Source organism: Pteropus alecto, unplaced genomic scaffold (genome assembly GCF_000325575.1).
Source record: "Pteropus alecto unplaced genomic scaffold, ASM32557v1 scaffold15, whole genome shotgun sequence".
Taxonomy (NCBI): Eukaryota; Metazoa; Chordata; class Mammalia; order Chiroptera; family Pteropodidae; genus Pteropus; species Pteropus alecto.
Genome location: NW_006436286.1, coordinates 886332 through 903437, shown reverse-complemented (window position 1 = coordinate 903437; position 17106 = coordinate 886332). Strand labels below are relative to the sequence as shown.

The window sequence follows — 17106 nt, the reverse complement described above, 5'->3', positions numbered from 1 at the left end:
CCCCACGTCTGAGAGGAGATGGCTGAGGAAAGGACAATATGTGACTCTTCCGTGTTTGCCAGAAGCTAGGCTGGGGCCTGACTCTAGCCTGGGGAAACCGTGCCGCATGTGTCCATTTATTCACCCATCCATCCATCAACCATCCACCCGCCCGTTCGTCCACCCACCTGCCGACTTCACGTTTATTCAGGTGGACATGTATGCAGGTGCTGTCTTCATTCAGCAGTCTTTGAACCTGAATATGTACCTGGCCACGGTTGGGCTATTGGCCATCACAGCCGTGTACACGGTCGCAGGTATGACTGAATAAGGGGTGACTCTGGGGGAGGTGGTGGGCAGGGGCTGACCGCCCTTCTGGTGTTCCAGGGTGTTAAGGTCATTCACCTATTAAACCTCACGCCCTCGGCCCAGATAACGATTCCTCTTGGCTGCTGTTCTGAGGCCGAGGGCTGCCCAGTTAGACGCAGGACTTACAAACGCACCACGGTGCGTCAAGCCGTTTTCCATTTATTTATTCGAGACCTACGTATTGAGGACCTATTTATTGAGGCCCTGTACAAAGCTGGATTATAAACTTCTCCAACTCTGGAGACTGGGAAGGGCAGCCTCGTATCTGCCCCCGGACTACAACCCTGGGCAGTGGCTGGCACACAGTAGGGCCTTGACAAGCATGGGGTTTGGACCAACTCTAACAATGGCAGAGGCCCCGCGGCCAGAGAAGCCATGTGCCCAGAGCCCAGGGAAAGGGAAGGGCTGGTCACAGCTGCCACTTACCTTCGTGTTTCCATGTGTGGGGTCTCTGTCCCCCATTAGACTGTAGGCTCTGTGACAACGCGGAACATGCCGTTTTGTTTGCCTCCGCGTCCTGGCCACGTAGAACTGGCTGTCACACTCACCAGACGTGTGGCGAATGATTGACTAAACCACGAAACGCAGTGCCTGCCCGCGCTGTGTCAGCGTGGTGACGATGGCGGGCCGCAGTGCCGCCGGACCTCAGGGGCTCGGCCCTCCCGGGCTCGCTAAGCGCCCGAGGGGACAGCAGAGAGTTGGGGCCAGAGTCTAGGCCAGGCGTCCCCACTCGGAACGGGCCCACTCCTGCCACAAGGGAGGAGGAATCATAAGAGATCATGACACTTGTGGGCACGGCTTGCACCGCACGGCGACCGTGCCCGCTAGTGAGCGTGGTCACGGCAGGCGAGCGTCTCCTCCCCTTAGAGAAGACACTGGAAAGATCGCTCTGTCCAGGATTCATGAGAAAGACTTTTCTAGGTGGCAAAACCAGCAGGGATCCCCCGAGGCTCCTCGCCACGACCCTGTTCGGGCAGCCCCTGACGGCTCTCGGGACCTGGGACTCGTGTCTGCCCCAGCGTTAAAAATAAAGGTGTTCAGAGCTTGGGGACAGTGGCCCCAGCATCACTTCCTGTGTCACTTAGAAATTTCTGCATAACAAACTGACCACAAATCTTGGGACTCGGAACAACGGTGGCGAGTCGTTTCCACGGTTCATTCCGTCCTGCTGGCCTCGCCTGGCTCCGTGGGATGGCGCCGGCCACGTCTAGCTGGAGCAGGATGGCCTCGCTCCCGGGCTGGGGGCCGCTTGGGCTGCTAGCTGGGCTTCCCCTCCGCGTGGGCCATCGTCCCCCTCACAAGAGCGGGAGCAGGGGTGCAGGGGCCCGGGGAGGCCCACGGCCTCCCTGCTCCGGGTCAGAGCCAGCAACGCGGCCCTGCGAAGCGGCACCACGCAGGAAGCAGACACCGTGGCCGTCTTCGCGAGCCATCCACGCTGAGAAATATCCCCGCAGGTCCCCTCTGTGATCCAGACGAGCTCCTTCCTGTCCACCTGAGCCCCCGACCCTCATCTCCACCCCTCCTTTCCCAGGTGGCGAGGCCCACGGCCTCCCCGCTCCAGGTCAGAGCCAGCAACGCGGCCCTGCGAAGCGGTGCCACGCAGGAAGCAGACACCGTGGCCGTCTTCACGAGCCATCCACGCTGAGAAATATCCCCTCGGGTCCCCTCTGTGATCCAGACGAGCTCCTTCCTGTCCACCTGAGCCCCCGACCCTCATCTCCACCCCTCCTTTCCCAGGTGGCCTGGCCGCCGTGATCTACACGGACGCCTTGCAGACGGTGATCATGCTTGTTGGAGCTCTCACCCTGATGGGCTACAGTAAGTGGGGTCCTAGGCCGCGTGGGTGGGTGACAGCCACTCCCTCAAGCGGGGTCACCACTGGCGTCAGCACGCCCTGCTGTCCAAAGCACCCTCCCTGAGCACGAGTATTTTAGCTAGAAGAGAACTGTGCTTATTGTGGGAACGTACTGTTTTGGTTTTTTTTTAAGTGAAAATCAGTAGCTCTTCCTGTAGTGATGTGTATAAATGATTACATAAATAAATAAAAGGAGGAACGTATTTTTTCCATCATTTTGCTCTTAACCTATGTCTTTATGTTTAGAGCAGGTTTCTTGTAGACGTCATCTAGGTGGGTCTTGATTTTTTTTAAAAAAAGCTAATCCGATCATCTATCTTTTAATTTGTGTCTTTAGGTCTTACCCAAGTGTTAATACCAACCCCCTAATCCATACAAAGCGGAATATAATCTAGTGAGAGCAACGTTTGGGGGGATCCCCTGGAACTGTTTCTATTAATGAAAAGGAGCAGAGTCTCTGCAAACGACGGCCCTTTATTGCTTTCTGGCGTGGCGCGGACCGTGCCAGATGCCATGCACGTCCTGCGCGATGTCACACCGAGACCTGGCCCCACCCTGGGAGGCTGGTACTCCCCCGCTGGCAGCTAGGGACACCCAGTCTTAGAGAGGGGAGCAACCTGCTCCAAGCCGTAAATTACAGGGCCACCCGCCCTTCCGATTCGGTGAGCTGAGGGCGCCCGAGCAGGTCGGAGGTGAAAGGCCGCTTCTCTAAGGCAGGGTCTTAGGCTGGGGCCGATGGGCAGAGTTCAGGGGGGACTGTGAATCTCGGATGGCAAAGAGAAATCCACCTCGATCTTCACGAATCTGCCATTGAAATGCAGCATTTTTCAACGGTAAATGTAGGTGGCAGACCACAGGGGTATCAGCCATACCTGTGACTCCGACACCGAAAGGTGCCCCAGATGTTTGTCCAGGGGTTTTCACAGCGGCTGCCGATGCAGCGAACCGTCTGTGCTCGGGGCGACTTTGAGACTGAATTGTTACTAGACTTAGTGCTTCACGGAGCGACCAGCCAGCGCGCCAGGCCGCAGCCAGCAGGTTTAGACGGCTGCCTGCCATGTATTCGGTTGCTCTGCAATCTTGCGTGCTTTGGGTTATGCGTTTAGAGACGCGATCCTGAGAAGCAATGCGCACTCGCTCACGGGCCTCGGTCCCTGTGCTCGAACGGCCCCGTCACTGCGGGGACCGGGCGGAGCCCCGGGCAGAGCGCAGCTGCCTTCCCCTGCAGGCTTTGTGGCCGTGGGCGGGTTGGACGGCCTGATGGAGAAGTACTTCTTGGCGGTGGCCGCCAACCAGACCGAGGACAAAAGCTGCGGACTGCCCCGAGAAGACGCCTTCCACATCTTCCGGGACCCAGTGAACTCCGACCTCCCGTGGCCCGGGGTCCTGTTCGGAATGCCCATCCCATCCCTCTGGTACTGGTGCACCGATCAGGTACGAGCCATGGGCTGGGCTGCGCCCTCTGGGCCCGGCTTCCCCGGGTGGCCGTGGGGGACCCACTCGAGCCCCCCACGTGGCTGCCCCCAGCTGTCCCGACGATGCCTTCCCCTCTACTGCTCTGGGGTTCAGCATCTTACCTCTCCCTCTGCCCTCGTCATGGCCAAGCTTGATGCCTCCTGCCGCAGTCCGGGACCACCCGGGGGGCGAAAGGGACGGGGACTTTGCTCACCAGCACTGGCGGGGTGGCGTGTATGCAGCAGGTGCTTGAAGGTCAGAGTAAACAAATTGGGGTGCTGTGGGGAGCTCTCAGAGCTCATCCTGCTCAAGGGTGGGTCGACGGAGACAATAAGTGAGCAAATTACGTGGAAAGCGAAAAGGCGGTCGATGGCATTTAAGAAAAAGGCAGAGTGTGGGGGAGAAGGGGATTGAGTGTGGGGTGCAGTTTGGAGTAGGGTGGTGAGGGGAGGTGTGACAGGAAGTGCCTTCAAGCACGGGCTCTGTGTGACTTGGGGGCCGGAGGGTTTGCGGCCGCAGGGATAGCCTGAGCACAGGCCCTCAGGCTCACGCGCGACAGGTGTGAGGGCAGGTGTGAGGGCAGGTGTGAGGGCAGGAGGCACAGCAGCGTGCGCAGTGACCCGCCGTGTTGAGAGACAGAGACCACGCACGCGCTGGGACGACCCGGGTGGGGCGCAGGCACCGTGGGCGGGCGCACGGGGTGCAGGAGAACCGGCTCCCCGCACGCCTTATTCTGCCTCGGGTCTCAAACCCAGTACCGACATCACCAGTGGAGATTTTTGTGTCGCATTAACAATGTGACAGGGATCCGTGCGGCATTTTAGATGCTCTATCACGTGGTTAGGGCTGAGGAGAGCTGAGCTGAAGCCGTGAGCCTGGAGCCTGACCACTGAATGGACACGGGCCCCATGGGTGCAGCCCTGACACTGGCCCCGTAGGAGCCACATCCTTTCTCGTCCTTGGCAAATCTCGAGTGCAGAGCCCTCGGGAGAGGCACAGATGAGGCCGATGGCACCAGCTTTAAACCGAGCAGACCTGGCTTCCAGTTCAGGTGGCAGAACCGTGAGACGATTTAGCATCTGAGCCCATTTCCTGCCAGGCGGGGTCACTGACAGTTGCCGGTGCGGCGGGGGGGACGGGGGTGTGACGATGTTGGTCGCGGTCCTCTGGCTGCAGGAACAATTAACGAATACACCATTACAAACACGTACATTTTCACGCAGTTTACGTGACCGGTAGCCCTGGACCCAGCTCACCAGCTGGGATCCCAGCGTGCACCCCGCAAGGCCACCTCCAGCTCTCCTGTGTTCAAGAACCTAGGACTTGGTCCAAGGGCTTGACCTTCTTCCAAATGCCAGGCAGGGCGACAGGGCCCAGAAACCCCAGCCCCCCCAGGAGCCCCCTGACTTTGGTCTTGACCCCAGGCTGCTGCTGCTGAGCTGGATTCTGTGGCCTCCGGAGATGGCCGGCAGGCTCTGCCGGCGCTTTCCGGGGACACGCGCGTCCCTGCCAGCCGTGCACTAGGCCTGTCCTAGAACGGGAGAAAGGCAAGATGACATTGCTGGCTGACAGGCCGCGATGCTGTCCGGGCAGAGGCGGAGCGTGAAGGGTTGTAACGGCGCACGCACGCTCATTGGTGCCGTGTGCCGGGCACGGACCTAATCGTCTTATTGGAGTCGCCGTTTGTCTTCATCCCTGTGAGCCTGGTGGTTGTCGTGCAGGGTGACACCCCGCCCCCCACACACAGGGCTTGTGGGTTTGTGAGAAGCCCGACCCTCAGCTTCCTCGGCTGCCTCTTAGATTCACACCCGGAGGCTGCGCTTCAAGGAGTAAGAGCCGGGGTTCGTTTCCGGGTCTCCAGAAGGGGCGGGGTCCCCAGGGCCGTAAACTCTGTCCTCCTTGCTTCCCGGAGGACCGGCTGGGCCTCCCGCCCCTCACGGCCCCTTATGGAAACAGCGTCCTAGACTCTGATTGCCTCACGAGTCACTCCCACGTCCTTAGGTGCCCTAGAAAGCCTCCCTAGATGTTGGTTTGGAGCTCTGAGAAGTGACGGGTGGCAGTCAACCCGGGCCTCACCCAGGACAGCTCGCCCCCCAGCTCTGGACAGAGGGGCCCCCACCCTCCCTCAGATAAGCCAGCCACCCGCACCACCCAGACAGCTGCAATCTGTGTTCGTAGGGGACACGCGGTTGCGAGTGACAGAAATCGGCCGTAAAGCCGCTCAGGAGAAGGCGGGGGACTCCTAGCGCAGGGTCCCAGCCGCAGGACGCCGAGGCCTGCAGGAGTCCGGGACGCTTTCCCGTCTGGCTGGCCGTCGCCTCTGTCTCTCACCTTGGCCTCGTTTAACTGCAGCCCAGCTGGGAAGAGCCTGACCACTCCCTCAGTCCCGAGTCCGAAAACCCGGCCCAGCTCGGGTCAGGGGTCGACTCCAGGTGAAGCCACTCTGCCCAAGATGTGCAGAGGGGTGGGTTTCAAAAGAAGGGGCAGGGCACGCTGGGGGTACCCCACGCACGCCCACTGTTTAAAAGCTGGGACGCGTTCCGGCTTGGGCCTGCTCATCACCATGGTAACGGTGCCGCTGTTTTCCAACTGAGATGTTCCTTATCAAGTGCCCTGACCGCTGTCCCTTTTGGGGTCTGACGGTGTGGGGAACAGGCCCCTCGGTGTGGGTGGCCAGCTCGGGACCCACCTCTCTCAGCTCCGACTGGCCGAAGGCGCTGTGTCTGTCTGCTGGGCACAGGCGCCTGTCCTGGAAACGCGTCCACAAGGCGAAGTCTGTGCCCCTGTCACTGAGATTGCACACTCCACATCGTCCTCGACCGTTTCGATGTCTCTGGCAACCGTGAGGCCAGGCCCAGGGCCCCGGACGCTGGAGATGGAGCGGCCCCAAGTGCAAGGTCACTCCCTAGCAGGCGCGCGCTTGTACCGTGGAGCCTAAACAGAGGTCACAGGTGTGGCGTGGGCTTGGTGGCCAATCGTGACAGGTTTCTCTTTAAGGGCTCTTTGCCGATTTACTGAGGACTCTTCGTTATTTGTAGGGGAGAAAAGCAGTTTACGCGGGAAAGCATGTTCTCTTTGTCGCCTGACTGGGGGCCAGCAGGGGATAGGGGCGGTGACAGCAAATCATTCCTGGGCGGTTTCCGTGTGTCAGACGCTCAATATTCCCAGTGCTTTCACGTCCTGTAACTGTCGAAGCGGCCCTAGCATCCTCCCGTTTCGCAGGTCGGAGAGGTAAACCTGGGTGCCCAGCAGGGCGGGGGGTAGGCCTGGGACGCGGGCTGCCAGTCTCCGGAGCTGGCACTGCCAACCGCCATGGACTTCGGAGCCACCGCAAAGGGACCACAGGGACCGCAACCAGGAAAGGGACACGTCCGCACAAGGAGGCCAGGCCCACGAGGCTGAGCCCGCGGCGCCCGCTGAGGGCCTGTGCACTTAGTCTGCCCGCTGCCGGGCACCACTGTCTTCCAGGTCATTGTCCAGCGGAGCCTGGCCGCCAAGAGCCTGTCCCACGCCAAGGCGGGCTCTCTGCTGGCGGCCTACCTGAAGGTGCTGCCGCTCTTCATGATGGTGTTCCCTGGGATGGTCAGCCGCGTGCTTTTCCCAGGTGAGGGCGGGTTCTTGGCGCGCTACGTGCAATGGCTCTAAGGGAGCGTGGCGGGGGGCCCTTCCCGGTGACCCCCGAGGTCGGCCCCCTGAAGTGTCATGCTGAGAATTTCTCCCATGCTCTGGTGTTTGAAGCCGGTGGTTTGGTGACTTTGGGCCAAAGGGACTCTTCTGTTCTTAACAAAAACCAGGGCTAGTCAAGCGTCTAGAGAATTTGCTTTAGCTTTAAAAACAGAACAGAAAAACTGTGGCGAGGGGAGGCAGGCCACCGGGGGATTGGGCAGGGCTGGGGGCGGGGCTGTCACTGCGAGTCAGGGGGCGTCAGGGAGGGTGCCCCTTGCTTGCCCTCTGCCCCAGGGACTGTTCTCCCGCGGCCGCCGAGGCTGTCCTGAGGGGCGTGCCAGCAGAAGGCTGCCTGCCTTGTATCTTACCCCGTGCCATGTCACACAGAGATGGAGGGCGGGCAGCACGAAGCGCTAAGCCAGGCGGCCCAGGCGTTTTGCCTAAATAATTCAGGACAACGAGAATTCAGAAGGAAGGGGTCAGGAAGGGCAGCGGGGGAGCTGTCCGTGGTGCTGGACTCTGAGGTCAGCGGGCCTCCAGCCACCTGGGTAGGATGAGGGACCCAGAGCCACTGGCCCCACGCCCAGGGGAGGGCACAGGCTTGGAAAAGCCCAGGTGACAGTAAGAGCTGGTTTCTGGGGTTCGTGGTGACTCCGGTGGCTCCCGGCAAGGCCTGGCATACGAACAAGGAACGCGGCTGAGAGCGACCAGCGCTCACTGTGCCAGGGGCCGGTCCCCGGGGCGAGTCGGACGGGCGTGTGTGCTGCTCTCCGCTCTCTCTGGGCCCGAACCGTGGCTCTGCCGCCCACGAGCCGCGTGACCTCACTCTCTCTTCGCCTCCATCTTTGCAACTTGGCTGAGCCGACCGAGTTCTCTGTGACAAACACGACTTTCTGCCTCGAACGCTTTGTCGGCGCTATGTCTCCTGCCTTTCGTGGTGGGAGCCTGCGTTCCTGAATAAGAACTGGCAGCTGGCGACAGGCTGCAGGAGACCCTTGCTGCTCTTCGGGGACCTCGAGGACAGGGGCTTTTGGACAAGGGACAGAGCCCGTCCCGTCCATGTGAACATAAACAAGCCCTTTGCCCACCTGGGAGGCTCCCCAGCATCCTGGCCGTGGGACTGAGAACTTTCTCATCTCTCAAACGTCCTCGGCGGAGTCGTGAAAAGCCAGGACCTCTGAGCTTGCAAGAGGATTTTTTCAGCCTCGCTGTTTCTTCTCTGTAGTCTGGTCCCGGAGACCCGGGCCCAGGTCTGCTTCCGCCGTGGCCGCCCCTCTGGGGACTTCCCGCTGGACTGCAGAGTCCACGGGGGTGGGGGAGGGGTGCACGACACATCTGCCACGCGGCCGGCGATGGCATTCTCTGCACCTCCAAGGGCTGCGTGTGTCCCTTTGGGGGATCGGGGGCGACGCCTGATGCTGGACGTGGTGCTCAGACCTCGGCGAGGTATCCTGGCTGCGTTTGGGGTCCAGTCTCAGTGGGTGACGTGCCCTTGGCACTCCCATGTATCAGGCTCTGTGCTGCTCTCTGGACATGACCCCTGGACGTGACCCTAGTCCACCCTTACTAGAATCCCAGGTGGCTGCCTCAATGTCACTGGTCGGAAACGGGACTTCAGAGGGCGGGTGAGACGTCAAGGTTTGTAATGTCTGGGCTCCCTTATGTCAGGAGCCGCGGGGTTACCTCCTGGCTGGCCTGTCCCCACCTGCTCACGGCCGGCATTTTCCCCCCAGACCAGGTGGCCTGCATAGTCCCGGAGATCTGCCAGGAGGTCTGCAGCAACCCGACCGGCTGCTCCAACATCGCGTACCCCAAACTCGTGCTGGAAATCCTGCCCACGGGTAACATCCCCGCCCCAGAACAGAGCCCTGGGAAGGGGGGCGCTGGCTGAGCCGTGTCCGGGGGGAGGCCACGGGCTCTGGGGGAGGGGCTGAGCCCCAGAGCTGTCGGGGTGCTGGCCCAGCCCCGCTTCCTCCGAGTCAGGCCCTGGGGCGAAGGCGGGGGAGGCTGAAGCCCAGGTCCCCTCTGTCCCCAGGGCTCCGTGGCCTCATGATCGCCGTGATGATGGCCGCGCTCATGTCCTCGCTCACGTCCATCTTCAACAGCTCCAGCACCATCTTCACCATGGACCTATGGAAGCACGTCCGGCCGCGGGCCTCTGAGCAGGAGCTGATGATTGTGGGGCGGTAAGGCTCCCGGGGGCGCCAGGGTGGGGGCGGGGCTCGCTCTCATGCCAGGGGGAGGGGCTGAGCCACTGAGGCCACGCCCCTCTGATGGCAGATGAGTCGCTCCGTCGTTCAGATGCTCGGTGAACACCTACTGTGTGCCGGGCACTGAAAAGGACATGCTCGGGTGTGCCCTCGTGGGGCTCAAGAAGGATTAGCACCCCCAAAAGTGCCATGGTGGGGGAGTAGAGACCTGGGGCCTGCGGGCTGTCCCCAGCCTAGACCAGCACCAGACGGTGAATAGGAGTCAGCCAGGCAAAGCGTGGGGTGCAGTGTCTGCAAGGCCCTCGCATCTGGCAGGGACCAGGAGGGATCGGAACGGGCGACGTGGCTTTTATGCAAAACACGTGCTGAGAAGCACGGTGACGGCTACGTCAGCCTTGGGTCACAGAACCGTGCTCAGCACGACATCTAATACGTGAACTGTGACAGAGTCGAACCGAAAACTCGTTCACGTCAAAAGCCACCACGGAAAACGAGGGGACAGGACACAGTTTGGGAGGGAACATCCACGAACCGTCATGCGATAAAGGACTTGTAGGACCACCTGGGAAACAGGACCGTCACCTGGGAATTCGCAGCGAGAGGCTACCACACCCCCGCCAGGGCGGCCGCCATCAAAATGGCCCACGGCGGGAGGAGGGTCTGGAACCCTCACGCCACGCTGGGAAGGCAAACGGCTCAAAGGCTCCGAGCGGCCTGGCAGGTCCTTAAAGAGTGACACGTAAACCCGCCACGTGGCCCTGGGACTGCGACCCTGAACACGTGTGTCGGTGCCAGGGCGGGGCGCGGGTGCTCGCAGTGGCCGGACGGGAGCGAGGGTGCAGCTCTTGGCAACGGTGAAGGCGTGAGATGTTGAGATGCGGTGCAGGCAGGCACCGCAGACACGCTGAGTGACAGGAGCCGGCTGCCCAAGGCCGTGCACCGCGTCCAGAAGGGTGAACCTACAGACGCGAGCAGACTTGGGCTCGTGGGGGCAGGGACGAGGACGGACTCCCCGTGGGCACGGGGGACTTGCTGGGGTGATGGGCAGTCTGCACTTGCCTGCGGTGACGGCTGCACCACTACAGACGGTCGCCAAAGTTCCTGGGCTGTGCCTTCAGGACGAGCGAGTCTTAGGGCAGGTCCACCCCGCCCCAGTGAAGCCACTGAGAAGAGAGCCGAGGGCGGACGGCAGTGACGCTGGTCTCTCCCTGCCGGGCGCCAGGGTGTTCGTGCTGCTCCTGGTGCTGGTGTCCATCCTGTGGATCCCCGTGATCCAGGCCAGCCAGAGCGGCCAACTCTTCATCTACATCCAGGCCATCAGCTCCTACCTGCAGCCGCCCGTGGCCGTGGTCTTCATCATGGGGTGCTTCTGGAAGCGGACCAACGAAAAGGTAGCGTGGCCGCCCCAGGACAGGAGAGGAGGTGGCTGCAGAGGGAAGCCAAGGACGTCTTGCCTTGGGTGTCGCTGGGGCGGTGCGGTCGGGGGAGGGTGCTGCCCGGCCTTTGGGCAAAAAGCAACAGGGCTTTTATTTTGATGCCTTTTGTCGCGGAATGAGAAGTGAGTCGATTATAGGTAATCGAGTAAGCGGATGTGCGAGATAAACAGAGAGGCGGCTCCAACCCTTCTAGAATCGCTGACCCCGGCGGGGACCGTCCCTGGGAAGACGAGCTCTTCGCGAGGGTTTGCTGAGGTCCCGGAGGCCTGGGCCGGCCACCCCATGGCCCCGGTGTCCCTCTGACGGCCTGCTCCGGCTTGCAGGGTGCCTTCGCGGGTCTGGTCCTGGGCCTCCTCCTGGGTGTGATTCGGATGATCCTGGACTTTGCCTACACGGAGCCGCAGTGCGGCCAGCCAGACAACCGCCCTGCCGTGGTGAAGGACATCCACTACCTCTACTTCGCCATGATTCTGTCCGCGGTCACCCTGACCACCCTGTGTGCCGTGAGCTGGTTCACAGAGCCACCCTCCGAGGAGATGGTACGTTTGGATTGGATGCCAGACCCACTGAGACCCTCGGCTTCGAGTGGCAGAAAAAGGACCCAGATGGGCTTGAGTGAAGAGGGTGGGCTGCTCCCAAAGCTGAAGTCCCGGTCGGCTGTCACAGACAGCTTGATTTCAGGACGCGGAAAGCCCCATCCGCACCCGCCCCTCACCCCTCTGCTCTGCTCGGGCCCCACGCAGGGCCGGCGGCTTCTGGGGACTTATCCTCATCAAGCACGAAAAAAGCACAGACATTTTTCCCAGCATTTCCAGCCAAGTCCCCGATTCCCACTGATGAAGTCAGCTCAAGACACACACTCACCCATGAACCAGTCTGGTCCCCGTGGCCAGAGAGCCGGATGAGCTGGGTGGCTGACTGCTGGGCCGCACACTTCCGCAGGGCTAGGATTGAGCCCTGGGGGCTGGGCCGGGGAGGGGGAGGCCCCAATGTGGGTGTTAGGGTCGGGGGTGTGGGCGGGGGAAGCGCTCACTGATTCTGAAGCTTGTGGAAGGCAGCAAGCTTGCGGCAGACAGGGACGGGAAGGCTGAGCCTGGGCTGGGCAGGGGATGAGGAGGGGAGGGCCACTGACCTCACCAGCTGTCTCTGCCCCCAGGTCAGTCGCCTGACCTGGTTCACTCGTCATGACCCCGTGGTCCGGAAGGAGCCTCCAGCAGCCCCCCTGCCCCCTGCCCTCTCTCAGAACGAGGCCAGTGGCGACACCAACACCCAGCTGGAGGGTGTTGAGGAAAACGCAGACAAAACGCCCCAAGGTGAGCCGCCTCTCCCCTTGGTGACAGTGGTGACAGCGGTGACATGCATGTTTAAGGGCAATTTCTTCTATCGGATCACAAGCAGAGCGGGGCAGATGTGGGTGGGATTCTGGCACCCCTGACCCCAGAGTCCACGGGGAGTGGCTCCTCCCACAACAATGGTGGCAGACACTCGAGTGCTCGCTGAACCCCACGGGCCGGGCGGATGGCTGGCAGGTTTAGGGTTGGCCCAGTTGCCATTTAATGAAAGGTGAGTTAGGGGTTCTCAAACGGGGCGATTTCACACCGAGTCCCTGACGGCCATCTCCTCTGAGAAAATGGGGAGAGCTGGCAACTGCGCGCCCCTGTCTCCACGGCCAACCTCGTCTGGCGTCCCTTAAGCCTTCAGTGGCCAAAGTCCCCACCAGCCCCTATTGTCTCCGTGACCCCGAGGCTATAGTTGTCAATTATCACACATGACCTTTCTAAAAAAAAAAAATAGTTGTGGCTGTGAACCTATGTCAATCTCAAGCGGGGCCTCAAGGGTACAGCCCAAAGGCCACGTGCTTCCAGACCAGAGAGAGGGCGTGAGGGACGCGGTGACACGGCAAACGGAGTGGCTCCCCGAGGCCGGCCCCCTCCCTGCCCGGCTCCGTGGGCAGTGGGACCTGAGAATGATGACGAGCCCCAATGCCAACCTCCCAGCACCAAGGGGTTCGCGCCCCTTCCGGGAGAGACGCAGCAAGTGCTTCTCCCAGAGCGTGAAGCGCGGGGCTCCGGCCCTTTGCCTCTCGTCGCTGGGGACATGGCCCGTCCCGTGACCTTGCCTGGGGCCCTCTGCAGGCGCTGAGAGCCCGAGACGATCCCGCGTGGTGACAGCCATCCTGTGGCTCTGCGGGATGGGGGGCTCGGGCTCGGACTCGGGCCCAGCGGAGCCGGCGAGCAAAGAGGACGTTGTCCTGGTGTCCCTGGAGGAGAAGCCCCTGGTGCGAACATTCCTGAACCTCAACCTCGTCGTCTGCGCCTGCTGTGCCATCTTCCTCTGGGGCTACTTCGCCTAGCGAGGCCGAGCCCGGGGGTCCGAGCGCCGGTGACCGTGCCCCGTCGAATGAAGGGAAAAATAAACACGGCTTTGTTTACCACGAGGCTGACAGCGTGTTTCTGGGCCGTGTCCGACGTGACGACTAGCCTTGTCCTCTCACGTGGGATCGGAGGCCAGGGGCTGCGGGAGGCCGAGAACAGTGACAGCTCCCGTCCCCCACGGGGGCCGACACAGGCCCTTTCCCACACGCCTCTGCCGGCCAAGGTCACAGCATCCTCACACCTCCCACACTGCCTGGGCCAGCACAGCGGCACACAGTGGGCCCGCGAGCATGGTCATGGTCACGAGCAGCCAACTCGTGCCTCTGCTCCTCCCCGATCCGAACCACGCCGCCTTCTTCTGGCTAACACCTCTTCTAGCCCCAGCTTAAGATCACTGCCTCCAGGAAGCCTTCTCAGATTGCCCCACCTCCATCATTACATGTGTCTACAAAGCAGGTCTCACACTTCCTCTCGATAGCTTAACTGTCTTCCTGTACGGAGCAGAATCCTAGGGGCAGGATACACCGCTCACGCTAGCGTGGTACCTGGCGAATAGATAAACAGACAACCCTAAAATGCACCTCGCCTAGCTCCTTATCACAGGTGCACACGCCCCGCTCCCCACCTGCGACCAAGGGCGCCCACTGTGCCCACGCCAGGTAAGCTCCTTGAGATCCATGCTTGTGGAGGGGCCTGAGCGTCCCCTGGCCTTGGGAGCTGTGTGACTCCAAGCCCTCCTGCCCACTCGGCCCCTAGGCTGCCCTGTGGCCAGCCCTCACCTTGAGGCAGGGTCCACATGATCGCCAGGCCATGCCGACGCTGCCTCCCGGCTGAGGAGGAGTCAAGTGTCCTGCCTCCGCCCCCGCCTGTGCCGCCACCTCCCGCAGACCTTCTGCCGCCAGCCTGGCCCCTTCCGGTCCATTTTCTGCTGTTTTCAATGCCCCATTTTTAACCCCCTCCTGAGCATGAGCTCGGGCGTGGGGGGCTCCCTGGAGAGGGGGCTCGGCACTGAAGGGCAGTGTTACGGACCCCTCTGCTTTCTCTGCAGCTCTGGGAGGCGGGGCAGGCCGAGGACAATCACACATGGAAAGTGAAAGGGAAAAGGGTGAGCCGAACAAATACGAATTTGCGACCTGGGGAAAATGGGGTGCATGGGGTGCAGGTGCACATTTTAAATGCAGTTAATAAGATCGGGAGCATTTTGGGGCCAGGGAACTTTGAGAAAACGGGATTCAAGTTAATCTGCCGTGGAGGCAGGTACAGGGTCTGCTGAGCAAGGCACAGGTCACTTGTGTCCAGCAAGTGACTCTATCAGTGGGACGGCTTAGGGCAGCCACATGGGTGGCCGGTCCCGCTCTGTTCCCAAGGCTGGACCACTGACTCTGGGCCGTGGGGAGAGTAGCCCAGTCTGCCCACCTCGCTTTGCTCTGGCCCCCCACCCTTCCCTAGTACCTCGGTCCTGAGAAGGGAGCGCCTGCTTCGGCTGGAACACAGAATGCCCGCGGGAAGTCATGGCTTCTGACACCCTGACGAGGCCGAGGCCCATGGGGCTGAGTCCGGGCCCCGAGTCTGAGTGTCTGCAGGTGGACAAGAAAGGCTGTCACGATGGGGAAGAGCAGAGGAAAGGCCTTATCCAGGGAGCAAGGGGACAAGGGGACAGGGAGGTCGACAGGGCACTTGGTGGCTGGCGCTGCTGCTGTGGCCCTCTCCACTTTTCTGCGTCTTCCGTCAGACCCGCAGGTGTCCCCTGGGCTGAGTGACCGCACACGCACGCACGCTAGCACAGTGTGCCTCCAGGAACGATGACATTTTCATATAAACCACAGAATATATTTAATTTGAATTAAACATGAAACTAAAATAATGTTCGGTCTGTATCAAGTAGCAATTACATTGTTCAAAAAAAAAAAAAAAAAAAGAACAGTACATTTCTACATTCCGGCAATCCAACAAGGCACGAGTCCCATCCAGTTTGCTGAGGTGACAGATCCAGCGGTCACCTGTGAGGACGCGGATGAGGATGCGGGTCCAGGTGGCCGGTGGCTGGCAGCTTGCATTAAATAGACGGAGGCCACGCTCGCTCACCCGAGCCGCTGTCCGTGCCGCCTGTGCACGGTGGCGACAGCTCCCCGTGCACCGCGCGCCTTGGCGGCAGCCCGTCCAACCTCGGCGTGCGTTTTTTTTGGTGTGATGGCTTCCCCAGGTAAAGAAAGCCGACTTCTCCACGACACGGGTCATTCGGCCTCAGGCGCCAGCCTCCACCGTCTCGTGGGTCACCCGCGGCCGGGCCTCCCCTTCCGGCCACTGACGGCTGCTCGGGATCTGGTGTGCAGAGACCGAGGTCGTCCTGACCGAGGACGCCGGGGTGGATGGGGGCGCGGCTGGGCGGCGGCTTCCTCACAGGGCGGTGCTCTCCGTGCCGTTGTCCGAGTCCAGCAGAAGGTGGCCAGGCAGGTCTCTGCTTGCCGCGTCTGGGTGCATTTCAGGAAAGACACTGCGGGGTGGCTCCGTCCCCTTAGGACTAGCGTCTGGGCAGAAACAGAGAGACGTGGGATCAATGCACGGTCACGCGTGAGGCCACCCGAGAGGGCAGAGGGGAGCGGGGGAGGGGAGCGGGGCGTCCAGGTCAGCCATGCACACACGTCCCCTGCCAGAGGCGCCGACAGCCCTCAGAAGTCCAGTCAAGCCTGAGCCGGTGGGGGCTCCCGCGGGGCAGAGCCCGCCCGCTGCCCTGCGGGTCCCGTGGGCCCGGGGCTGTCCCCGGAGGCTGACCCTCGCGGACACGCTCACGCCGACGGGGAAAGGAAACCGCTCCTGCCCCCGCCTCGGACGGCACCCGGCCGCAGGAAGAGGGGCTGCCTCGCTTCCCCTCAGCCCCGGCGCCCGTGACAGCGGGGCCCGGTCACTCGGGGCGCCGTGTCCTGTGCACAGCCGCGGTTAGCAGCCCCTGCCCTACACTCGCACGCCCTCTTCCCCACGAGGACGACCGAGGTGTCTCCGGACACCGCCGAAGGTCGCAGGGCGCAGCGACCCCTGCCGACGGTCACTGATGCGGATCGCCCAGTCCGCAAATGTCAGTCTCCCTGTCCATTCCAGCCTCGTCCTGCTGGGGAACTTCTCCAGCAATCGGCCAGCACGCGCCTGTGAGGCCCCGGCCCCCTCCCAGCCCCCTCGGGAACGAGCGCCCGCTGGGCACCTGCCACCCCGAGGTGCTGTCCCGGCTGTGCAGACACAGCCCCGATGGCGCCTGCGGGCCCATGGGGGACGGGCCCCCTCAGGACAGAGGGAGCTGCTCCTCCAGCAGGCGCGGGGCCCGGCGGGGGCCGAGAGCGCACTGTCAGAGGCTTCAGGGCTGGGCGAGAGCAGGGGGAACGAGGCGGCAGGCAGGGGTGCCGGGAGCCCCCGCTGTGCTCACGACCGCGTTTTGTCCTTGCGTGGGGCTGGCCAGCGCAGGCGCACTCTGGGGGACTCCCGCAGGGGCCTGGCCCTGCGCTCTGGGCAGCGAGATCCGTGTCCTTCCTGGGGTACCCCTTTCCTCGGGACGGCCCCTGGGACAGCAGACCCGCCCCTCAAGGGTTCCACGCCCACAACTCGGAGAAATGTCTACATCCGAGGGGGCGCCAAGGAGGCTTCCGGCGCTGAGCGCGGCCTCAGACGATGTGGGCCTCGCGATGGTCGTGCAACCGACCGAGCTACGCAGGATGCACGGCCGTTGGGGGGACGCACGGCCGTGGGGCAGGGGGGTGACGGCGGTCGGGGTG

The 17106-nt window shown here is 62.2% G+C and overlaps 2 protein-coding genes across 7 annotated transcripts in view; one reads left to right on the top strand and one right to left on the bottom strand.

Annotated features, from left to right (window-relative positions):
- SLC5A11 (solute carrier family 5 member 11) overlaps positions 1–14126 on the top strand; it is a 30098-nt gene extending 15972 nt beyond the window's left edge. For 3 of the 6 annotated variants that reach the window (XM_006912515.2, XM_006912514.2, XM_006912513.2), the window contains 9 exons: positions 2086–2166; positions 3432–3637; positions 7127–7262; positions 9058–9165; positions 9360–9510; positions 10757–10925; positions 11294–11509; positions 12127–12283; positions 13106–14126. In XM_006912515.2, the coding sequence (XP_006912577.1) occupies positions 2086–2166; positions 3432–3637; positions 7127–7262; positions 9058–9165; positions 9360–9510; positions 10757–10925; positions 11294–11509; positions 12127–12283; positions 13106–13323 (1442 nt within the window). In that variant the 3' untranslated portion in view covers positions 13324–14126. The remainder of the gene's footprint in view (positions 1–2085; positions 2167–3431; positions 3638–7126; positions 7263–9057; positions 9166–9359; positions 9511–10756; positions 10926–11293; positions 11510–12126; positions 12284–13105) is intronic. The other 3 variants (XM_025047240.1, XM_006912516.2, XM_025047239.1) reach the window with 2 other exon arrangements.
- Positions 14127–15159: 1033 nt separating this feature from the next.
- ARHGAP17 (Rho GTPase activating protein 17) overlaps positions 15160–17106 on the bottom strand; it is a 37550-nt gene continuing 35603 nt past the window's right edge. Inside the window, exon 24 of the mRNA XM_025047278.1 lies at positions 15160–15873. Within this exon, the coding sequence (XP_024903046.1) occupies positions 15743–15873 (131 nt within the window). The 3' untranslated portion in view covers positions 15160–15742. The remainder of the gene's footprint in view (positions 15874–17106) is intronic.